General features: G+C 31.8%; 1 protein-coding gene across 3 annotated transcripts in view; it reads right to left on the minus strand.

Annotated features, from left to right (window-relative positions):
* Positions 1-20766, minus strand: part of LOC126886472 (uncharacterized) — a 614879-nt gene that overhangs the window by 247445 nt on the left and 346668 nt on the right. For all 3 annotated transcript variants that reach the window (XM_050653425.1, XM_050653424.1, XM_050653426.1), the window contains exon 2: positions 91-360. In XM_050653425.1, the coding sequence (XP_050509382.1) occupies positions 91-338 (248 nt within the window). In that variant the 5' untranslated portion in view covers positions 339-360. The remainder of the gene's footprint in view (positions 1-90; positions 361-20766) is intronic.

Below are 20766 nucleotides of genomic sequence, written 5' to 3' on the forward strand. Positions count from 1 at the left end.
ACAAATTTTTCCTTTTATCCGCTCCACATTGCAACAACGGTCAAGATAAATAATTAATATTTTTTAAAATGATCATGAACCTTCACTTACACCTCATTTTCCTCATCATATTCAACTTCAAACTCATCATTCTGTCGCTGCTTTTCAACCAACTGATAGTATATTTTTGCCTGCCACGTAGCATCACTCGGCAGAATAACATCCGTAAAATCCTCGATGTCATCAATAAGGTTATCCGAGAACATTTGCTCCATGAGTCGAGGCAATACCGCGAAGACGTTGCCATCACCGAGGGAACTGAGGTTCACCCAAAGGGTATGGTCCGTAGTTTCTCCCATGTTAGATGGCTATCGGCAAAATCTGAAAAACCAATCACTATCAGCCATAAATCATAAATAAATTGGTGTATGTGGATTAGGATCTTGTACGAGGATTAGTTTAAATATTTACCATTCTAAATAATATATGTCACTAAAATAAGACAAAATATCAAAGTAACATCTATTAAAAAATAGAGTCAGATTAACAATAAAAAAAAAATAATTTCATAATATTAGCAAATAATAATTTCCCGACAACTCTCGACAATGAAATTAAAATTAATATTCTTTCTTCTTCCCAAAACCATAGGTAGAAAAATTAGCGGCATTCTAATTAGTAATAATTGATCTTCTTCTTCCCTTCATCGGCATTTTTATGAGTTCGCTGTTTTCGTCCCCAACACCACCCTGTTCTCCTAGTCGCTATCTCTGATGTCTCTATCTATCATAGCATTTACTATGTATGTAAGTTTTCCATCTCAAAGCAGGTTTTCATCTCCGTGTTCTTCCCGGCGGGTCCCAGTCCAGTATTCTTTTTTGGCCACCCCTGCTCTGTCCTTTTTGTACACGCCCGTGCCATTGCAGGGTTCTCTGTTTCAACTTCTTTGTAATTAAGCATTCTACTATCATTCAGTTCCATATTTCCTTCGTTCTTATTCTGTCCTCTCTGGTTATTTGTAAACATTTTTTCACAAACTCCAATTCAACTGTCCTTGTAAGATCCTTTTTTTGGTTTTCTTTGGTTAGGGTATTGTTCCATATCATTCCACAGAGTGCTTTCGTGGCTTGTTTTCCCTGTGATATTTTCATTTTCATATCTTCCATGCAAGTACCATCTCCGCTTATCATTGAACCTAAATACATAAAAGTCTACAACTCTTAATAGTCTGTTTTAAACTTAAGTTAAACTCTGTAACCTCGGATTTCTTCTTCTTTAGATGCAAATCCACTAATCGATGTTAGCGATCACATTTTCCATTAACTCTCTGTTTCTTGCAATGAGTATCAAAGATTGTATGTTGTTAATCCCTGTCATTTTCTTGCATCCTACTCCTCTCTTACCTTCAGTTTACCCCCGATTATAAGTTGAAGGAACTGTTATTTTTGGTTTCGCATAATGTGACGCAGATATGCAGTTTCCCTTTTCTTGATGGTTTCGAAAAGTTGACGTTCTAGGTTGATTCTCTTAAGGACATCTACATTTGTGACTTCGCCGTCCATGGTATCTTCAGGATCCGGCGATAAAGCCACATTTCGAAGGCTTCAAATCTGTTTATGTCCCTCGTTTTGAGCGTCCAGCCCTCTACACCATATAGCAGCACCGATCATACGTAGCACTTAGTAAACCTTAGTCTCAGTTAAAGATCGAACTCTGAACAGAACAGTATCCTGAATTTTACGAAAGCTTTTCGAGCTTCCTCAAGGCGACATTTTACTTCCCTGTCCGATGCCCAGTCTTCAAAAAGCCACGTTCCCAGGTATTTAAATTTGCTCACTCTTTCAACGGACTTGGTATTCAGTGTTTGGTAAAGTTTTCAGTGCATCCAAGTTTCTGGAGATTAGCATAAATTAGGTCTTTTTAGTATTAATCTCTAATCCCATTCAGTTACTGTATTCTCCCAAACTCGGTTTTCGGAATCAGGCTTGTTCTTCGCCGTAATGGTCTATGTGCCGTTTTATTTTTTTATGACTGTTGAAAAGATTATCACCATTAAAGGCATTACATTGATCCCTCTATAGTTACTCATTACTCATACCCAAGCACCAAAATGCAGTAAGTGTTATATAATATACCCATATCAATAAAACATGTGCTAACAAATTGCCATGAATTTGGCGGCTACAAACAATCGATATCTGGATATTCAAACAACATAAAAGATATCCGTAACTTTCAAACCGACTGTAAACCTCTTTTCCAATTCCTTAACAAAAGTAATAGGTCTGGATCCCGCGTATGAAAAAAAAAGTTGATTAATAGCAAGCTGAAAATTTGTTAATAGCTTAAGGGTGTCTAGTCGGATAAACTTTGATATATGGGAACACTGTAACAGGGGCAGTTTTAATTGTGGAACAGGTTAAAAATTTGGAACAGTCAGACCACGAAAACGGCACATTTATTTTGTCCGACAGAACAGACTTAAACTCTCCGAACAGAGATTAAACTCTCATGCAAAAATCAGACTGCTATTTATCACCTGTCATAATTCCTGTCATTTGACATATCCTACATGTTCCACTCATTAAAACGCCCATTTGGTGATAAATAGTAGTCTGATTTTTGCATGAGAGTTTAATCTCTGTTCGGAGAGTTTAAGTCTGTTCTGTCCGACAAAATACATGTGCCGTTTTCGTGGTCTGACCTTTCCAAATTTTTAACCTGTTCCACAATTAAAACTTCCCCTGTTCCAATGTTCCCATATATCAAAATTTGTCCGATATTTACAAATTTTCAGTTTGCTATTAATCAACTTTTTTTTCATACGCGGGATCCAGACCTATAACTTAGCAAGTAAGGTACCTAAATTCATACTTTGCACAGCTACTGTATTTTCATTACCCCGTTATTGACCTTCGTGGTAAATGCGGTTATTGTCTAAATAAAAAAAAAATATGTTTGTGTAAAAGTTATCACTTAGATAAAAATTTAAAATTTAGGTGTATTGTACAATTTTGTTTCGTTGTGTTTCTTGAAATAATCGAATAATAAACCTTTTCGAAATTATCAAAGTAAAAGTATAGCATGCATCATCTTCCATGCATCATCAAATAGACCACCAAATCCATTTTCAGTAGTAAGTATACAGTATGATTAAAATCTATGGAATAAATTCATTAGTTCATAAACAGATGACTTTTAAGGTGTATCAAAGAGAATATCAATTTTAATTTTTGAATGACCATCAATTTTGCTTTACCATTTATGTGTTGGAAATTCCGTAATCAATGTTAGAGTAATGACGTAATGACACCGAAAACAAACAGGACACCTCGTTTGAAAGGTCTCCTCATTGCTTTTGCGACGATGCAATTATTTGGATATTTATTTCTACAGGGTTAACAAAAACTGTTGGTTTATTAATACACTCTCCTATAAATAGCGCTACAGCCCAAATCTGGTCCTGGCCTCTCCCAGCATCCGCCTCCAAATACCTCTCACACTCGCTGTTTCTCTCTTTCGGTTTAGTATCGGTTCTCACCTGGTCTATTCACATTTTCCTTGGTCTTCCTACTGACCGACGTCCCACCATAGTTGCACTAAGCGTTCTACTATTCTAAATTTACAATCAAGATGCAGTAGAAATAAACAAACCAAAACACGTTAAATGCTACTAGGCTCACTCCCGAATCATAATTTACCATGTATTGTTATATAATTTTTAGGATGAAAATTTAGCGAATTCATTTTATATCCCAGACCACAAGATCGTAACTTTTCATCGCCCTGTACATGGCCACAATTTGTAAATAATATATTTTTAGTCGTAAGCAGTGTTTCGTGGAAAGTGAAAAACATTAGTGATTAATATTCTACAAACGGACTTAACAATTCAAGAACAATAGAACTAAATTACGATCGGTTTTAGAAAGTGGATGTATTTACGTTTGACGTGAACAATAGAACATTTTAAATGCTTCCTAGGAAGTAAAGACGGTAATAAACAAAATTGTTTAGTTTTCTAATATAGGGTTTTTTCTAGCATGTAAGACAAAAATTAATTTTGGTATCTCCTAGAATTTGATAAGATGGGATATTTTGTATACAACACTATTTGTTTTTAAGAAAGGAAAGTAGGGATGTAATGTGTAGAGAGAATGCTTGTGATTGGCGAGGAGACTGATGGAGGGGAGTAGAGTGTTTGAGTCTCACATGGATGAAGGAAAAATATTTACTGTGGAATTAAGATCTGAAGAGAGCAGTCCAGTTCAGGAAGTAGTGATTTTGTGTGAAGTGGTTAAGTTGCTGGTCGTATAAGCAGATTTCTGTTGAGACGAAATCGTGATCGAGTCGAGAAGTAAAATCTCCTTGTGTCCGAATAAATTCCAGTTTCTGTCTGGAACGAGTAGCCGGTTTTTATCAATTTGGCACAAGATATCGAGCTGAGAAAAAAATCTTGGAAGTATAAAGATTGATATTGTTTGTATCGAGTCAGAGACTAAATTGAGGAGAGTTTCCGGCGAGTGCTGTTTGTTGGTGAAACAGTTGGAAGAGAAGGAGAGTCGCAGCATCCGAAGGAGCACGTGTGGGGGAACCGAGGACAACACAATCCATGATAGGAAGTATAGAAGATAAAAAAGTTTAGTCAGATCATTTGTAAAAAGGAGAGAGTTGTTTTATATTCCATACCATATTTATTTTAATTTAACAATTTTACAGCATAATTCATTAATTCATAAATTCATAGAAGATATAAGTAATCTATTTAAAAAGGTGAAAATTAAAATTTGTTTTATTTTTATAATAATAAGAACAGTCTATTGAATCTTTTAAAGGAAAATTTGTTAAAAAAAAAAGAGATAGTGGAATTAAAGATTAATTTATTAGCTAAGAAATTTCTACAACAAAACTGAGTTTTAGTATACATTTGGAATCGTATGTTTATGGTATAGAATTTAAATAAAGAATTTTTGTAGAATTTACATGATTTTGAGTACATTTATTTTCCTTGTTTTGTCCTGGATGAAGTGAGCAACGAGAAATACTAGAAGCCACAAACTAAAGGTAATCCTTTAAAAGCAATTAGCCCTGAGAATTAATTTTATTGGAAAGTTTTATTAAATTTTGGTTTTGTTTCCATGAGTAGTAATTAAAATAATTAATTATTTAATCAAATTAATAAGATGCTGATCAATCTCTTAACAGAGAGAAAATATAGAGCATAATAGTATACAGGGTGAGGCAGATAACTGGCCTATTAGAAATATCTCGAGAACTAAAGGCAACAGAATCATGAAAATTGGAATAAAGGGGTTTTGAAGGATGATCTATTAAATGAAAATATTTTCATCTCTATGCAACTTCCGGTTATACCGGAAGTTGCTTATAAGTTCGTTTTTTTAAATGGAACACCCTGTATATTTTTACATTTTTGGATTCTCCTCAATATCTTCTTTCTTAAAATATGAGGTTTTGTAATATTATACAGGGTATTTTAAGAAATATTTACGTATTTTTATTAATTTCGTAGCAACATTCACACCCTGTAGAATTGTAATAGTTTGACATTAAATATAGTCTACTATTGTTAAGAATCATTAGTATAGCTAATTTTGAAATTTTAGTATACAGGGTTGGTCGAAACTCGGAATGAATATTTTCTGAGTTTTCTTAAATATTTTCTTAAAGTATTTTAGTATTGTAATGAAATTATATTTTGTGGTACTTTTTTATTTCTTAAGCATTTCCTATACCTAACTGCTTTAATTTGTGCTTAATTGTTAATCGCACCAACAATCTTAACTACGTAGGTATTTTGATAGCTAAACCGTTATTGGTAATTTTAAGGATCAGTCTGGATTAATATGTATTTATTTCTGAAAAAATATTTGTGATTGAATATTTTCACGGCCAACCTAATAAAATTTTACGTATTGTTTGTTGCAATTAATGTTTAGTTTGAATCACCAATAACTCACAAATTAAAGCAGTTAGGTATAGGGAATACTTATAAAATAAAAAAGTACCATGAAATATCATTTCATTACAATACTAAAATACAGGGTGTTCCGTTTAAGAAAACTCAGAAAATATTCATTCCGAGTTTCGACCAACCCGGTATACCAAAATTTCAAAATTAGCTATACTAATGATTCTTAACAATAGTAGACTATATTAAAAATCATTTGAACATAAGCAGAGTTGTTAATGTCAAACTATTACAATTCTACAGGGTGTGCATATTGCTACGAAATTAATAAAAAATCGTAAATATCTCTTAAAATACCCTCTATAATATTACAAAACCTCATATTTTAAGAAAGAAGATATTGAGGAGAATTCAAAAATGTAAAAATATACAGGGTGTCCCATTTAAAAAAACGAACTTATAAGCAACTTCCGGTATAACCGGAAGTTGCAAAGACATGAAAATATTTTCATTAAATAGTTCATACCTCAAAACCCCTGTATTCCAATTTTCATGATTCTCTTGCCCTTAGTTCTCGAGATATTTCTAATAGGCCAGTTATCTGCCTCACCCTATATACATTGTAAATCCTAAATCATGATTTTCAAAGTGTATACATTGTTAATTATGATTCGTGAGTGCTCCTAGTAGCATTTAACTTGTCTTGGTTTGTTTATTTTTACTGCATCCTGATTGTAACTTCAGTATAGGTGTTCTGTCATTATCTATTCTTATAAAGTGGCCTGCCCAGTGCAAGCTTTATATTTTTGCATAATGTGCTATAGATGGTTCTTTGTAATATTGATACAACTTGTGGTAGTGAATTAGCTTACTTCGGTCGTGTTATGCGTAATAAATAATAAATAGTGATAGTTGATTAAACAAAGCAAAATTACGGACAAGATAGACTCTAGACGCAGACGTATATCCTGGCTTGCTTGTCTTAGGAATTGGACTTGGTCTAACGTTAACTGATCTATTTCGAGCTACTGTGAATAAAAAGATAATGGCTATCACTAAAAGATAGGAATCTTTAGAAGAAAATTAATGAATATTTCTGTGTGTTATGTTATCCATCAATATAATATCTGAAAGCAGGTCTTGTGATTTGTTATATTTGATTTGTATTAACTATCAACGTGTTTGATGTTTTTAGTGTCAATTCTGAATCTTACAAAAAAGTTTCAAATTAGACAAAACTACAGTGTGTTAATACCATATTCAATCCAATGTTAAAAGAGCAGAGAGTATGTATATTATGTTACAAATGGAATCAAAAACTGAGGTGGTTTGGAGGGGGGTTTGAGGAGGTTTGGTGAGGACGTGCAAAAACGAGTGACTTGTTGGTATTGGAGAGCCTAAACAAAAGTGAAAAAGCTGACAAGGAGGAGCGGTAATGACACGAATAAAAAAGTATTGAGCGAATTATTTAAGTGTTAAAATTACTAACTTGTATGCATCCAATTCTTGCTAAACATTATTTTTATCAGTAATACATAAAACACTTAATTTTCCCAAAAATTATTCTTTATTTATACATTTTATTTGGTAACATTTTACAATATTCGCCGTTGCCGTCTTTGAACGTTTAAATTTATTAAGTCATAAACTTCTACTCTAAAATTATCAAATAATCCTTGTACAACTAAATCTTTTGAAGCAATCACGCAATGTCTACAAAAATGTTGCAGGCAGTTGATAGAGCGATATTAATCAAAAATAATATTTTAGACCTGTTTCCAGACTGGGTTAAAGTTTATTAGAACTTTTTAGGTCGGTAAATATTTGAGAAAGTGCAAAATTTTAGTACATATTAGCGTTTAATCCTTTTTGAGCAAACTATTGTGTACGCAAATATTTCAACGTAAACGAAGTTTAGCAAGGAAAACAATTAAACAGATATTTAAACCTGATTACACGTTAGCCAAACTAAAAAAAGTTTACCTCCTTCATGAGACTTCTTATTCAGTTATTCATGTTGGTAGAGGAGTCCAAGCGGGGATTTTTGTAGTTATTCGAGCGAATGACAAAATCACATGGTGAGAAATCTTGTACCCTGTAAATGTACCCCTACCATATATTGGCTCTAAATACAGGTCCGAAATTAAGGGGGGTCCGAAAAAAAATTTATCCTTAGAAAAACTCGAAATCGTCCGATGAACCCTTTCTTGGCAAACCGATCTAAAAATGTGAAAACTGTGTTTTCTTTCTTTTAATGCCCTTGTATTTATTTGCCTTTAATTTATTTCTAAGTACCAAATTTGAATTTGTTACTTTACTACATTAGTCGAGGAAATTAAGCATTTTGGCTCGAAATTTCTCGTCCAGCATGGATTTACTTGAAATTTTCACAAAAAGTAGGGAATAGTCCGAGGAACATTTTCTATATCATTCCGCTGTACGCTAAAACCTTGGGGTGGTTGCCACCCCATCTCGCGGGTGGAAATTTTTTATTAAATATTAACCATATAAATCGGTGTAAAACGTAATTCTAAGAAAAAAATGTGTTTAACATTATCTTCGTCAAACTAATATTTTTAGAGTTATTCGCGATTGAAAGTAACAGTTTTTCGACGAAAAAATCCACTTTTTTAGAGAGTTTTTTAAGAATAACTCGAGAAATATGCATTTATAGTCCGTTCTTTAACGGTAAAATATTGCAAAACCTCTAAATTTTAAAGAACCTCTTGGATTGACATGAAATTTGGCATACACATAGCTAACAAGTCAAAGAAAAAAAGTGATATTGTGCCGATATGTGCTTTTGCCCTGGGGGTGGTTTTCACCCCCTCTGGTGGGTGAAAAAATATTCGTCCAAAGTAAGTCAAGAAATAGATAAACTGGCTAATTTTAAGTAACTTTTGTTCTATAGAGTTTTTTCACTAAGTCAATACTTTTCGAGTTATATGGCAGTGAATATGTTCATTTTTTCAACAAAATAACCACGCTTTTAGACGGTTTTTCGCAAATAACTCAAATAGTAAGTATTTTGTCGAAAAAATATTCTTGTAAAAAATATAGCCTGTAAAAAATTTAACAGAATGGTGTATATATCACGTCTCTATTCCTAGCAGAAGCAGTGTTATAGCTAATGAATAATAGGTTCATATTCGTCAAATTCCAAATGGAATAATTTAACGTGAAATAACCAAAAATGAAGCTCATTTCGGGGAAAACTCATGACAGCTTATTTAAAGTGTTTAAAAAAGCTTAATTTTTGTTTTTAAAAAAAAATTTTTAGCATAAAAAGTAAACAAGTTACGCTCAAAATAAAGTTAGTCCCTTTTTGTTTTGGTAAAAAAATCGAGAAAATCAACCCGTCATTAGTATCCTTAATGAATTTATTCGTTACCACTTCAGTTTCTTGACTCGTGTATGTATTGTTTATATGATCTGTAAGTTTCATCAGTTCAAAGTCCTTATTATTGAAAGGGCTGTAGTTAAATGGGGTTGAACGAGCACTGATCACGAATGCATGCAAATTTAGAAACACCAAATCTTAATCAATTTTTGTCTAACAGAAAAACAAAAAAATACATGATATTCAGAAAAGCAATGCTGACTATTTTTGTTTTCCGAGATTTTTGGTATCTCTAACAATTTTTAAGTTATTTTGAAAAAAACGTATTTTTCAAAATTAAAATTTTTTAAAATTTTACTTTGAAACTAAATTTTTTCAAAAATAAGCACTTTGAATCGATGAAACTTACAGATCATATAAACACAACATAAGTAAAATAATTAGGGGGTGGTCTTCCCGATTTTTTTTGCCAAAACAAAAGGGGCCAACTTTATTTTGAGCGTAATTTACTTAAATTTAATGCTAGAAACTTTTTGTAAAAACAGAAATAAAGTTTTTTTAAACACTTTAAAAAAGTTATAATGAGTTTTCCCCAAAAAGTGCTCAATTTTTTGGATATTTCACGTCGAAATATTCTACTTGAAATTTGATGAATATGAATCTATTTTTCATTGGCTACAACTCTGGTTCTACGAGATCAAGAGACCTACTAAGGCATACACCATTTTTTTTAAATTTTTTACAGGATATATTTTTGCTAAGAACGTTTTTTTTTCGACAAAATACTTACTTTTTGAGTTATTTGCGAAAAACCGTCTAAAAATGTGGTTATTTTGTTGAAAAATGAACATATTCACTCGCAAATAACTCAAAAAGTGTTGACTTGGAGGAAAAGCTTTATAGAACAAAAGTTACTTAAAATTAGTCAGTTTACCTATTTCCGGACTTATTTTGGACATATATTTTTCACCTACAAATGGGTGTGTAAGTAACCCCCAGGGCAAAAGCACACATCGGCACAATATCACTTTTTTTCTTTAACATGTAAGCTATAAGTATGACAAATTTCATGTTAATCCAAGCGGTTCTTTAAAATTTAGAGTAAAAGCCGTGAAAGAATGTACTATTAATTAAAAAAACTCTAGCTATCGAAACTGTGTCTTTTATTAACATAAATTATTTTTCTATAATATTTTTTCCACAAATAAAAACCGATATACGGTATGTTAAAAGTTAGCTTTTTTCATCAAATGTATAATGTAAAATATTCAAAGCCAAATAATGGAAAACTTTGCTTTTTTCGAAGAAAACAGATTTAATTTTTTTCAACGATACAATTAGACCTTTCAAAAAAAAACCAAAATTTCTAGCACAAAAATTGAGTGACTTATGATCAAAAAAAGGTAGGTACCTGCTTTTCTTTATGAAAAAATCAGTGAAAACAACCCCCTAACTACCCTCTTAATTAAAAATTGGTCTTCACCTTCCTGTAATTACTTTTATATTTGTATATAATACACGCAAGAAGCTTCACCTATTTAAAAGGCCAAAGTTTTAGAAAAATTAGAAAAATTGGAGTTAAAAAATAGATTTTTTGCAATTTCGTATTTTTCACCATTTTCTTCAAAATATCTCCGAAAATACTAGAGATACGAAAAAAATGATAGACTACTAAATTGTAGCTTTTTTATAACTAAAATTTCCTTGTGCTTATGTTTTCATTACAGTGAACAGTTAGCAAGATATAGCTGTTTAAAACCTCTATTTCTGAGCAAACACCCCCTTATCGAGCCCTTTAAACACACCCCAATTAAAAAGTAAGGGATCTTACGGAATTTAATTTAAATAGTCTTATAGTTCTTCAAACATTCTACAAAATCATTTAAAAGAAAAAAAATTATCGCCAAAATTAAAGGAGCTATGTTTATAAAACGAATTATTTTTCGAAAAATTCGAATAGAGCATTTTCAATGTATATAATACCACAGAACTAGTTCGTATACTGGAAGATGACTAAAAAACTATTTGTATTTGTATTTGCACATATTTGTAAATTCGTATTTTTTTATAAATAAATGTTTTTTAATTCTTTAATTCTACTTTTTTTTTCTGTATAGATCTATTAAATTATCTACTTATAAAAATTGCAATCATATTGAGGGTGGTTTTTAAGGGTTGAAATATGATATTATGTCCTTTGGCATAAAACAATCAGTATTTAACCAATCAAAACCAAATTTTACCCATAATAAAGTTTACAATGTTTGTATATAATTTTTGACAATAAATAGGGGGTAGTTTACACCCCTAAAAATAATCAACGCCCTTGAGCATGATATAGAATATGAAGTACAGGGTAAGATGATCCTAATCTCAATTTTTTATGCAAATCGATGCAAGCCAAAATTATTCTTTTAGGATAAGTCAATTTTTTATACATAGCTCCAATAAGGGTGGTTGTAAGGGTTGAAATATTATGATATTATATCTTAACGCATAAAACAGTCATTATGTAACTAATAAGAATGAAATGCTGACAATATTAAAGATTAAAATGTTATTTTATAATTTTTTACAATTAGGGATTGTTTTGATCCCTAAATGAGCCTAATCCCAAATTTTTGTACAAATCGATGCTGGACGAAAAATTTGCGAGGTTCTGCCATTTTTTCAGTTTCATTTCTTCAACTACATTGCCAAGAATGTCATACACCTTATTATCACTGATGATCCATGCATTTTCTAATATTTAAACCGATTTCTTAGAACAAAGTTCCATTTTCTTATATTTTAGTTCATGGGGGGAGTACTCTCGCATCATAATACCTCTCTCCCGCCATTATATTTTAGAAAAATAAATTTTTTTTAAATAAAAAAAAGTTTGTAATTTTAAAATAGAATTATTTATTTATAAAATATAATTATTATATTTTAAATAAAACCCTTCTAATTTAGGAAACTAACTCCTTATGTGGGATGATATGCATAAAAACAGTTTCCTTTGTTATTCAGGCAAAGTCGCCTACCCCTTCACATTTTATGCAATAAAAGGAAGTAGTACCTGACTCACAAAACATGAAAATAATTTTGTCTACCACTTTTTTAAACATATTTATCTGCAAAACCAATAAAATTGCATAAAAATATTGCATTGATAAAAAAATTAAAAATCTACATTGAAAAAAAAAATATCACCGTAAGTTTCCTTTGTTATTCAGGCAAAGTCGCCTACCCCTTCACATTTCATGCAATAAAAGGAAGTAGTGCCTGACTTACAAAACATGAAAATAATTTTGTCTACCACTTTTTTAAACATATTTATCTGCAAAACCAATAAAATTGCATAAAAATATTGCATTGATAAAAAAATTAAAAATCTACATTGAAAAAAAAATATCACCGTAATTTGGCAATGTAACAAATTTGTTTGACGACGTTTTTTGATAGTTCAATAAACAAAAAACAACTAAAACGTACATTTACTATTTATAGGAGAATTGCACAGTATAAAACAATCACCCAAATAATATAAAACACACTATTTCGTATAAAAAATTAAAAGTTTGTAAAGACAGTCGAGAACCTTCTCGAAAATGCAGCAGGTGGCAGATGGCATCAATTAGAAGTTATCAGAAATTGGCAATAATAAAAATATAAGTTAGCTATTGCCGTCTAGGGATAGTTTTATGTTATTAGTTCAAAATGTGAGTAACAGAATGCAGCTCATGTCACCTAGAACTCACCTAGAACCTAAAATGAAAATGTTACAAATTTGTTACATTGTCAAGAAAAGGGTTAAGATAAGGTAAGTTAAGTACATGCAGAACACTATGTATTTAAAAAATCTGACGATTTGAGCGGAGTGTAAGGAAATGGGTGAGTCAAAAAGTTTCACAAAAAAGCGAATATTTCGTGAAAGGAATGTAAGATCGAAAAACTAAAAAATACCTGTTCAATATTTGTCAAAAATCTGTCGAATGATACCTAATACCACCCCCACGGAGATGGGTGTAAAATAAATTTAAAATTTTAAATAGAAACCCCGCGATATTTCTCGAAATATCTCTCTCGAAACCCCCCACGTAGGTGAAATGGGGGTTACTTTACAATCTTAAATAGGAACCCCTTTTTTATTGCAAATTAAGATTTCTTACGTAAAAATAAGAAACTTTTATTCAAGATTATTTGAGACATGTTTTAGAATGAGGGATAGATGGCGCTATAATAAAAAAGGTTGTTGGAAATGGAAAATTAAATCAAAAAATGGAAAGTCCTCACTAAAATGGAAAACTTAACTTTTTTGGTTTTGCGACCTAATCTGCACATACAACCCAATAGCTCCACATTAAGTTTTAGTAACAGTAAAGTTCGCATCCTTGCCTCCCGTACTATGTAAAGTCAGACAACTTTTCTAATACGAAAATTTTCGGGAGGTGGCCGTTTCGTAAATATTAGTCCATGTGGTGAGACCGCTCCCGTCTGAAAAAATTTCTGATTCGGTTGCTTTGTGACTTCCTATTCAGAAATGTCCCCTTTAAACAGATTTGAAGGGTGCCGAGCGGAATTTTTGGGCAGAAATTGTTTAAACAATTTTTTTAAACAAATATAAAAGATCACTTTTTTTGCTCTCAAATATATATTTTTAGGTTTTTTGGGTCATTCTAAACAAGAAAGGTATCCTTTAATTTTTCTCAAAAATTGATATTTTTCGAGTTATAAGCGATTTAAAATCTGAAAAATGCGAAAATACGCATTTTCGAGGCTTAAAAACTCATATTAAAAATTAGTATTTTTGAGGTTGCCAGATACTTAATTTGAAGGATAAACATTCATCTTCAAGATACTGAAGAGTGATCGCGTGTTAATTTAATTTATACCGTTGTTTTTTAATTGTTAAATATGCATGTTTATCCGATTTATTTGCCGGTGCGGCGCGCTCTATTTAAAAAATCTCCTATTTTCCCCCGAAAAATATATTTTCTAGAATCTTTGGGATATTCTAAATAAAATAAGTTTTTTGACATTTTTCTCAAAAGTTACTAGTTTTAAAGTTATAAGCGATTTAAAATCCGAAAAATGACAAAAAAACGTAATTTCGGTTTTTAAATCGCTTATAACTTTAAAACTATTAACTTTTGAGAAAAATGTCAAAAAACTTTTTTTATTTAGAATGTCCCAAAGAATCTATAAAAAATATTTTTGGGAGGAAAATACGAGATTTTTGGAATAGAGGGCGCCGCACCGGCAAAAAAATCGGATGGACATGCATATTTAACAATTAAAAAACAAAGATTTAAATTAAGGTTAGACGCGATCACTCTTCAGAATCTTGAAGGTGAATGTTTAAGCTTCAATTTAAGTATATGGATACCTCAAAAAAACTAATTTAAATATGAGTTTTTAAGCCTCGAAAATACGTATTTTCGCATTTTTCAGATACTTAATCGCTTATAAATCGAAAACTATCAATTTTTGAGAAAATTTAAAAGATACCTTTCTTGTTTAGAATGACCCACAAAACTTAAAAATATATGTTTTGGAGCAAAAAAACGTGATCTTTAGTATTTGTTTAAAAAAATTGTTTAAACAATTTCTGCCCAAAAAATTTCGCCCGGCACCCTTCATATTTTTTTAAAGGGGACATTTTTGAATAGGAATCCACAAAGAAACCGAATTAGAAATTTTTCCAGACGAAAGCGGTCTCACCACATGGACTATATAGAGGTTTCCAAAATTTGGTGCGTCCGACAACTGAAGTACCCCTAAAAATTTGTCAGACAATATTATCAGTAAATTGTAAGTATTTTTATCAAACAATACAGCACAAAAGTTTGCATAATATTTCCGAAAATAGCATAAAAATTGTTTTATCAACTAAGTTTTTCAAATAGACAGAAGCTGTAGGTACTTACTGAGAAAATACTATAGGAAAGCTATAGGAAAACCCATAATTCGACAAAATGACACATAATTCCAGACCAAACCCTATAAATCCTAAAAACTACTAAGAAAACTGACTGAGTAAACTTATACCTCCTGGTATAAGTCGGTACGCTAAACTCAGACACAACTGGCTAGTGATTTTAGTAGGTAATTTTTCTGTTTTTGGCTAATTTTGCCAAAATTGGCAAAATTACTAACTATTTAGTAATTATTACCTCAAAAATGAATAACCATTTTTTCAATTTCGTTACAAAACGAAAATACAGCCGCATCTATTCTAGTCCAATCAGAGAGTGCAGCAAGCACCTCTACCGGTTTCGAAACCTATTAGTCTATCATCAGGAGGCACATATGCTGCTCTCTCTGATCCAACCAAAACAAACACCGGCGTGCAGTCACGGATTGCAGCGAACGAAATGGCATAGATGTCCTAGCGGTAACTGCCAGCAAAAGACTAAGTTTTCAATCTAATGGCATATAAAACAACATAATGTTACTCTACATCCCACCAGACTGAAAACAATGGGAACCTTCTCTGGTTTCAGCTCCGAGGCTTCTACAATTTGCAAGCCATAACGGATGCTGAGACTAAGGAAGATAGGGGAATTTTACAACTTATAATTCACGTCCCATCTGCTCAGCGCGGTAAAGTTCCAACGAGAATGGTTCCCTTCATACTCCAATCAGAGTTAACATGTAAATCAAAAATGAATAACCATTTTCAATTTCGTTGCAAAACGAAAATACAGCCGCATCATATTCTAGTCCAATCAGAGAGTACAGCAAGCACCTCTACCGGTTTCGAAACCTATTAGTCTCTCATCAGGATCTCTCTGATCCAACCAAAACAAACCCCAGCGTGCAGTCACGGATTGCAACGAACAAAATGGCATAGATGCCCTAGCGGCAACTGCTAGCAAAAAGACTAAGTTTTCAATCTAATGGCATATAAAACAACATAATGTTACTCTACATCCCACCAGACTGAAAACAATGGGAACCTTCTCTGGTTACACCTCCGAGGCTTCTATAATTTGCAAGCCATAACGGATGCTGAGACTAAGGAAGATGAACGCAATGAAATTGAAAATGGTTATTCACATGTTTACTCTGATTGGAGTATGAAGGGAACCATTCTCGTTGGAACTTTACCGCGCTGGGCAGATGGGACGTGAATTATCAATTGTAAAATTCCCTCATCTTCCTTAGTCTCAGCATCCGTTATGGCTTGCAAATTTTAGAAGCCTCGGAGGTGTAACCAGAGAAGGTTCCCATTGTTTTCAGTCTGGTGGGATGTAGAGTAACATTATGTTGTTTTATATGCTATTAGATTGAAAACTTAGTCTAATTATTAACTATTTAGTAATGATCTTTTTGCCAATTTTGCCAAATTGGTAAAATTACTTACTAAAATCACTAGCCAGTTGTGTCTGAGTTTAGCAAACCAACTATAGCAATAATCATAATACCATAACTCAAAAAATGATATTCATAAATATGAAAGTAGAGTATCACTAAAATCGCTAATCTTTAATAAGCAAAATTTATTATATGTATAAGACTATTTTTATTATAATAATTATTACTGTGACGATAAGTTTCAGGTATTGTTAAAAATTTATACAGAAACTGTTCTATTTCTTATCATTTGGAATTTTTATTACCCTATCGCAAATTTTATAGTTTTTAGTGATTTGGATCTATGTAGTTTGCATTTACTTACTTACTTACTTAATCAGTAGACCCATTTGTACCTTTCGGTGTTGGGTCGTTTATAATACAATTTATTAAATTACAGTAATTTACAATCTTCTATGGTGTCCTAGCTCTTAATGAACTCTCTCAATTTCTTCCTATTGGATGCCATCTGTGTAGCTTCCTGCCAAGTCTTACCCTTACTCTGTAGTGTCAGCGAGACGTCACTATTCCATTATTTAATGGGTCGTCCTCTTCTGTTCTTCCTTATTGGTTTTGCTTCCCATACTATTTTTACTTGTCTATTATTGTCCATCCGGGTTAGATGTCCGAACCATGCCAATTTTTTCTCCCTGATTGAGTCGAGTATCGGTTTGATTTTGAGCCTTTCTCTTATTTCTTCATTTCTGATTCTATCAGTTCTTTTTACTCCGATCGTTCTTCTGAGGTATTTCATCTCTGCTTACTGAATTCTGCTCTGCTGTCTTTTGTTTAATATCCAATTTTCTGCTCCATATGTCACCGTAGGTCTATATATTGTTTTGTATATTGTCATCTTGGTCTTTGTTGATATTTCTTTATTATTAAGGAATCCTCTGTTTAGTGCTTGGAATAGTTTTCCTGTGTTTTCCATTCTGTTGTTAAGATCGTCCTCAATGTCTCCTTTGTTGTTGATTACTGTTCCTAAGTATTTGTATGAATTTGTCTGTATTATTTTTTGTTGATCTATCATTACTTCTATTTGATCTTCCGTCCCTTGTTCCCTTGATATTTTCATTATCTGAGTCTTCTCTTTGTTTACGTTTAAGTTGTATTTGCTGGCTTCTAGGTTCCATTTCTCTAAGTTATATTTCAGTTTTTCTGCTGTTTCTGCAATTAACACTATGTCGTCTGCAAATATACACATCTCAGCGTTTATCATTTGCATTCTGTTCCAACCGATGCAGTATTTTTTGAAAGTTTTTTTACATTATTTCACTATCTCATCTATTATATTTATGAATAGCACTGGGCTGAGTCTTCCCCCTTGTCTAACTCCTTAGTGGTTTCGAATGGTTCTGACTGTATATTTAACATTCTTACTGTATTTGTTGTTTTCATGTATACACTTTTTTTGCTTCTATCAGTTCTTCACTTACTTGTTTCTTCTTTAGGCTTTCCCATATATCTTTTCTTTTGATTGAGTCGAATGCTTTTTCCATGTCTATAAAGCTCAGATATATTTCTCTATTTTTCTTTAAGGATTTATCTATTACTTGTTGCATGGTGAATATATGATATTGCGTGTTATGTCCTTTCCTGAATCCACTTTGTACGTCCTCTAATTTGTGTTCTATTTGTTTCTGATTTTCCTTTCTATTATGGTTTCGTATACTTTTGCTGCTACACATAGTAGTGATATACCTCTATAGTTCTTACAGTCTCTTGTGTTTTCTTTCTTATATATAGGTATAATTACTGCATTCGTCCATTCTCTGGGTATTACTTTTCTCTTCCATATTAGGTTATAGATGTATAACAATTTTTCTTTTGGTTTTACTCCTATATATTTCATCATTTCTGGTGCTACTTCATCGCTTCCTGGTGCTTTTCCAAACTTTATCTTTCTTATTGCTTCTTCCAGTTCTTCTTTTTCTATAGTTTCTGGATTTTCCCTGTTTCTCATGGATACTCTATTGATGTGGTTTTACTTCTCCATTATATTAACTTGATTTCCATTCAGTATCAGCTAGAAATGTTCTATCCATCTTTCCATTATTTCCTTATCGTCGTTTATTATTGTTCCTTCCTTGTTCATTATTTGTTTCAGTTTCGTTTCTTTGTTGTTTCTTAGGTTTTTCAGTGTTCTATAAAATAATTTTACGTTTTCTGTGCTGTTTTCTTCCATTTTTCTCCGAATTTTTCCCAACTTTTCTTTTCCTCTTTCTTAACTATCTCTTTAACTTTTGTTCTTTGTCTCTTATAATTTTCGAATTTTTGTTGTGTTTTGTCTTGTATGTATTCTTTCCATAATTTTTTCTTTTCTTTTATTTCTCTTTTCACTTCATCGTTCCACCAAGATGTTCGCTTTCCTCTGTTGTTATTTCTTGTAGTTCCACATATTGATTTAGCTGTTTTTATCATCGCATTTTTAAATTTTCCCCAATCTACTTCTATTGTTTCTGTTATTTCATGTTCATTGTCCCTCTCTTTCTCTAGATCTTCTGTGTATCTTATTTTCGTTGATTCTTCCCTTAGTTTATAAATTTTTATTATTTCTTTGTGTTTTCTGTTCAGGTTCTCTTTCTTTTTTATTTCTTTTCTTTTGCTTCTGAATGTGGTTTCTAGTAGATAGTGGTCACTGCCAATTTCATAACTCCTTTTCACTCTTAAATCTCTTATCCAGTTCTTCTCTGTTTTTTGTACTATAGTATAAACTATAATGGATTGTTCTCCTCTTGATTTGACTTCTCTTGTGATTTTGTGTATCTTTTTATGTTGGAAGTGTGTGTTCATAATCACCAGGTTATTGTCTATTGTCTAGACAGAATTCGAGTAGTAATTTTCCATTTTTGTTTATTTTTTCCTCCCCATAAGGTCCAATGACATTGCTCCATTTTTCTGCTTCTTTCCCCACTCTACTGTTAAAAAATTACTTACTAAAATCACTAGCCAGTTGTTGTGTCTGAGTTTAGCGAACCGACTTAGCAATAACCATAACTCAAAAAAATTAGATTAATAAATATGAAAGTAGAGTATCACTAAAATCGCTAATCTCTAAAACAAAAGTTTATTATATGTATAAGACTATGTTTATTATACCTAATAATTATTACTGTGACGATACGTTTCAGGTATTGTTAAAAATTTATACAGAAACTGTTCTATTTCCTATCATTTCGAATTTTTATTACCCTATCGCATATTTTATAGTTTTTATTGATTTTGATCTATATAGTTTGCATTTAAAGTCATGAAATCATTTAAAAAGTGATAAATTATTGCTGTGCTGTCATTGCATATAGTACACGTTGCCGATTATGTGTTTATTTTGGGGAAGTTCTGCACGAAATACTTACTTGTCGATATTCGGTAATGTCTAATTACAATAGTATATTCGTATCATTAGTTAGATAAAATGAGTAAAAAAATAACTAGAACTAGGAAAACTATTAAGAACAAAACACAATATATACGAGGTGTGACTTTTAAAATCCAAATGGTAGTCCAAATACTGCTGTTATAAATATTTCTATTGATTACCAATTACATTAAAAAGTTTATCATCTCCTTCAATATTCGCATACCTCCCTTGCCAATCCCAATCACATCTACTCAAGACGAATTTAACATTCGTATGTAATAAAGGCAAATATGAAAGGAAATAGAATGATGATTAATGTACAAAAATGAGCAAATAGTCCACAAAAATAAGGCAAGAAAGTACCCTGCCAGGGGCTTTGACCCTGGTATCTGACCTGAAGTATGTAGAGTTTTATGGACATCGATAACCAAAACCTCTTTGTTTGCTGCAGTCAGTTTGGTAGGATTTTTAAATTATTAACAATTTAAGGCCAAAAATGCATTTAATTATTTCAAAAACATTCGTCTACCAGTAAAAAGTAGAGCACTTTAACCGGATTTGGATGTAATTATGTGATAAAACATGTTTCAAGTTTTACAATAGGGATTTCTGAATAATGATTTGCTAATATGTGCTAATATGTTGCTTAGAAAACTGTAAAAAGCCGAATACTCCTTATAATTTAATAAATGATAATAAAACTGTTGAAAAATTAAATATAGTGCTCCTGTATGGAGTGGAAGCGTGGACTTTAAATGAAGTTATGCTAAAACGCTTAGAAGATTTGAGATGTGGATATACATACGACTACTAAGA

The sequence above is a fragment of the Diabrotica virgifera genome, chromosome 6 (assembly GCF_917563875.1).
Source record: "Diabrotica virgifera virgifera chromosome 6, PGI_DIABVI_V3a".
Taxonomy (NCBI): Eukaryota; Metazoa; Arthropoda; class Insecta; order Coleoptera; family Chrysomelidae; genus Diabrotica; species Diabrotica virgifera.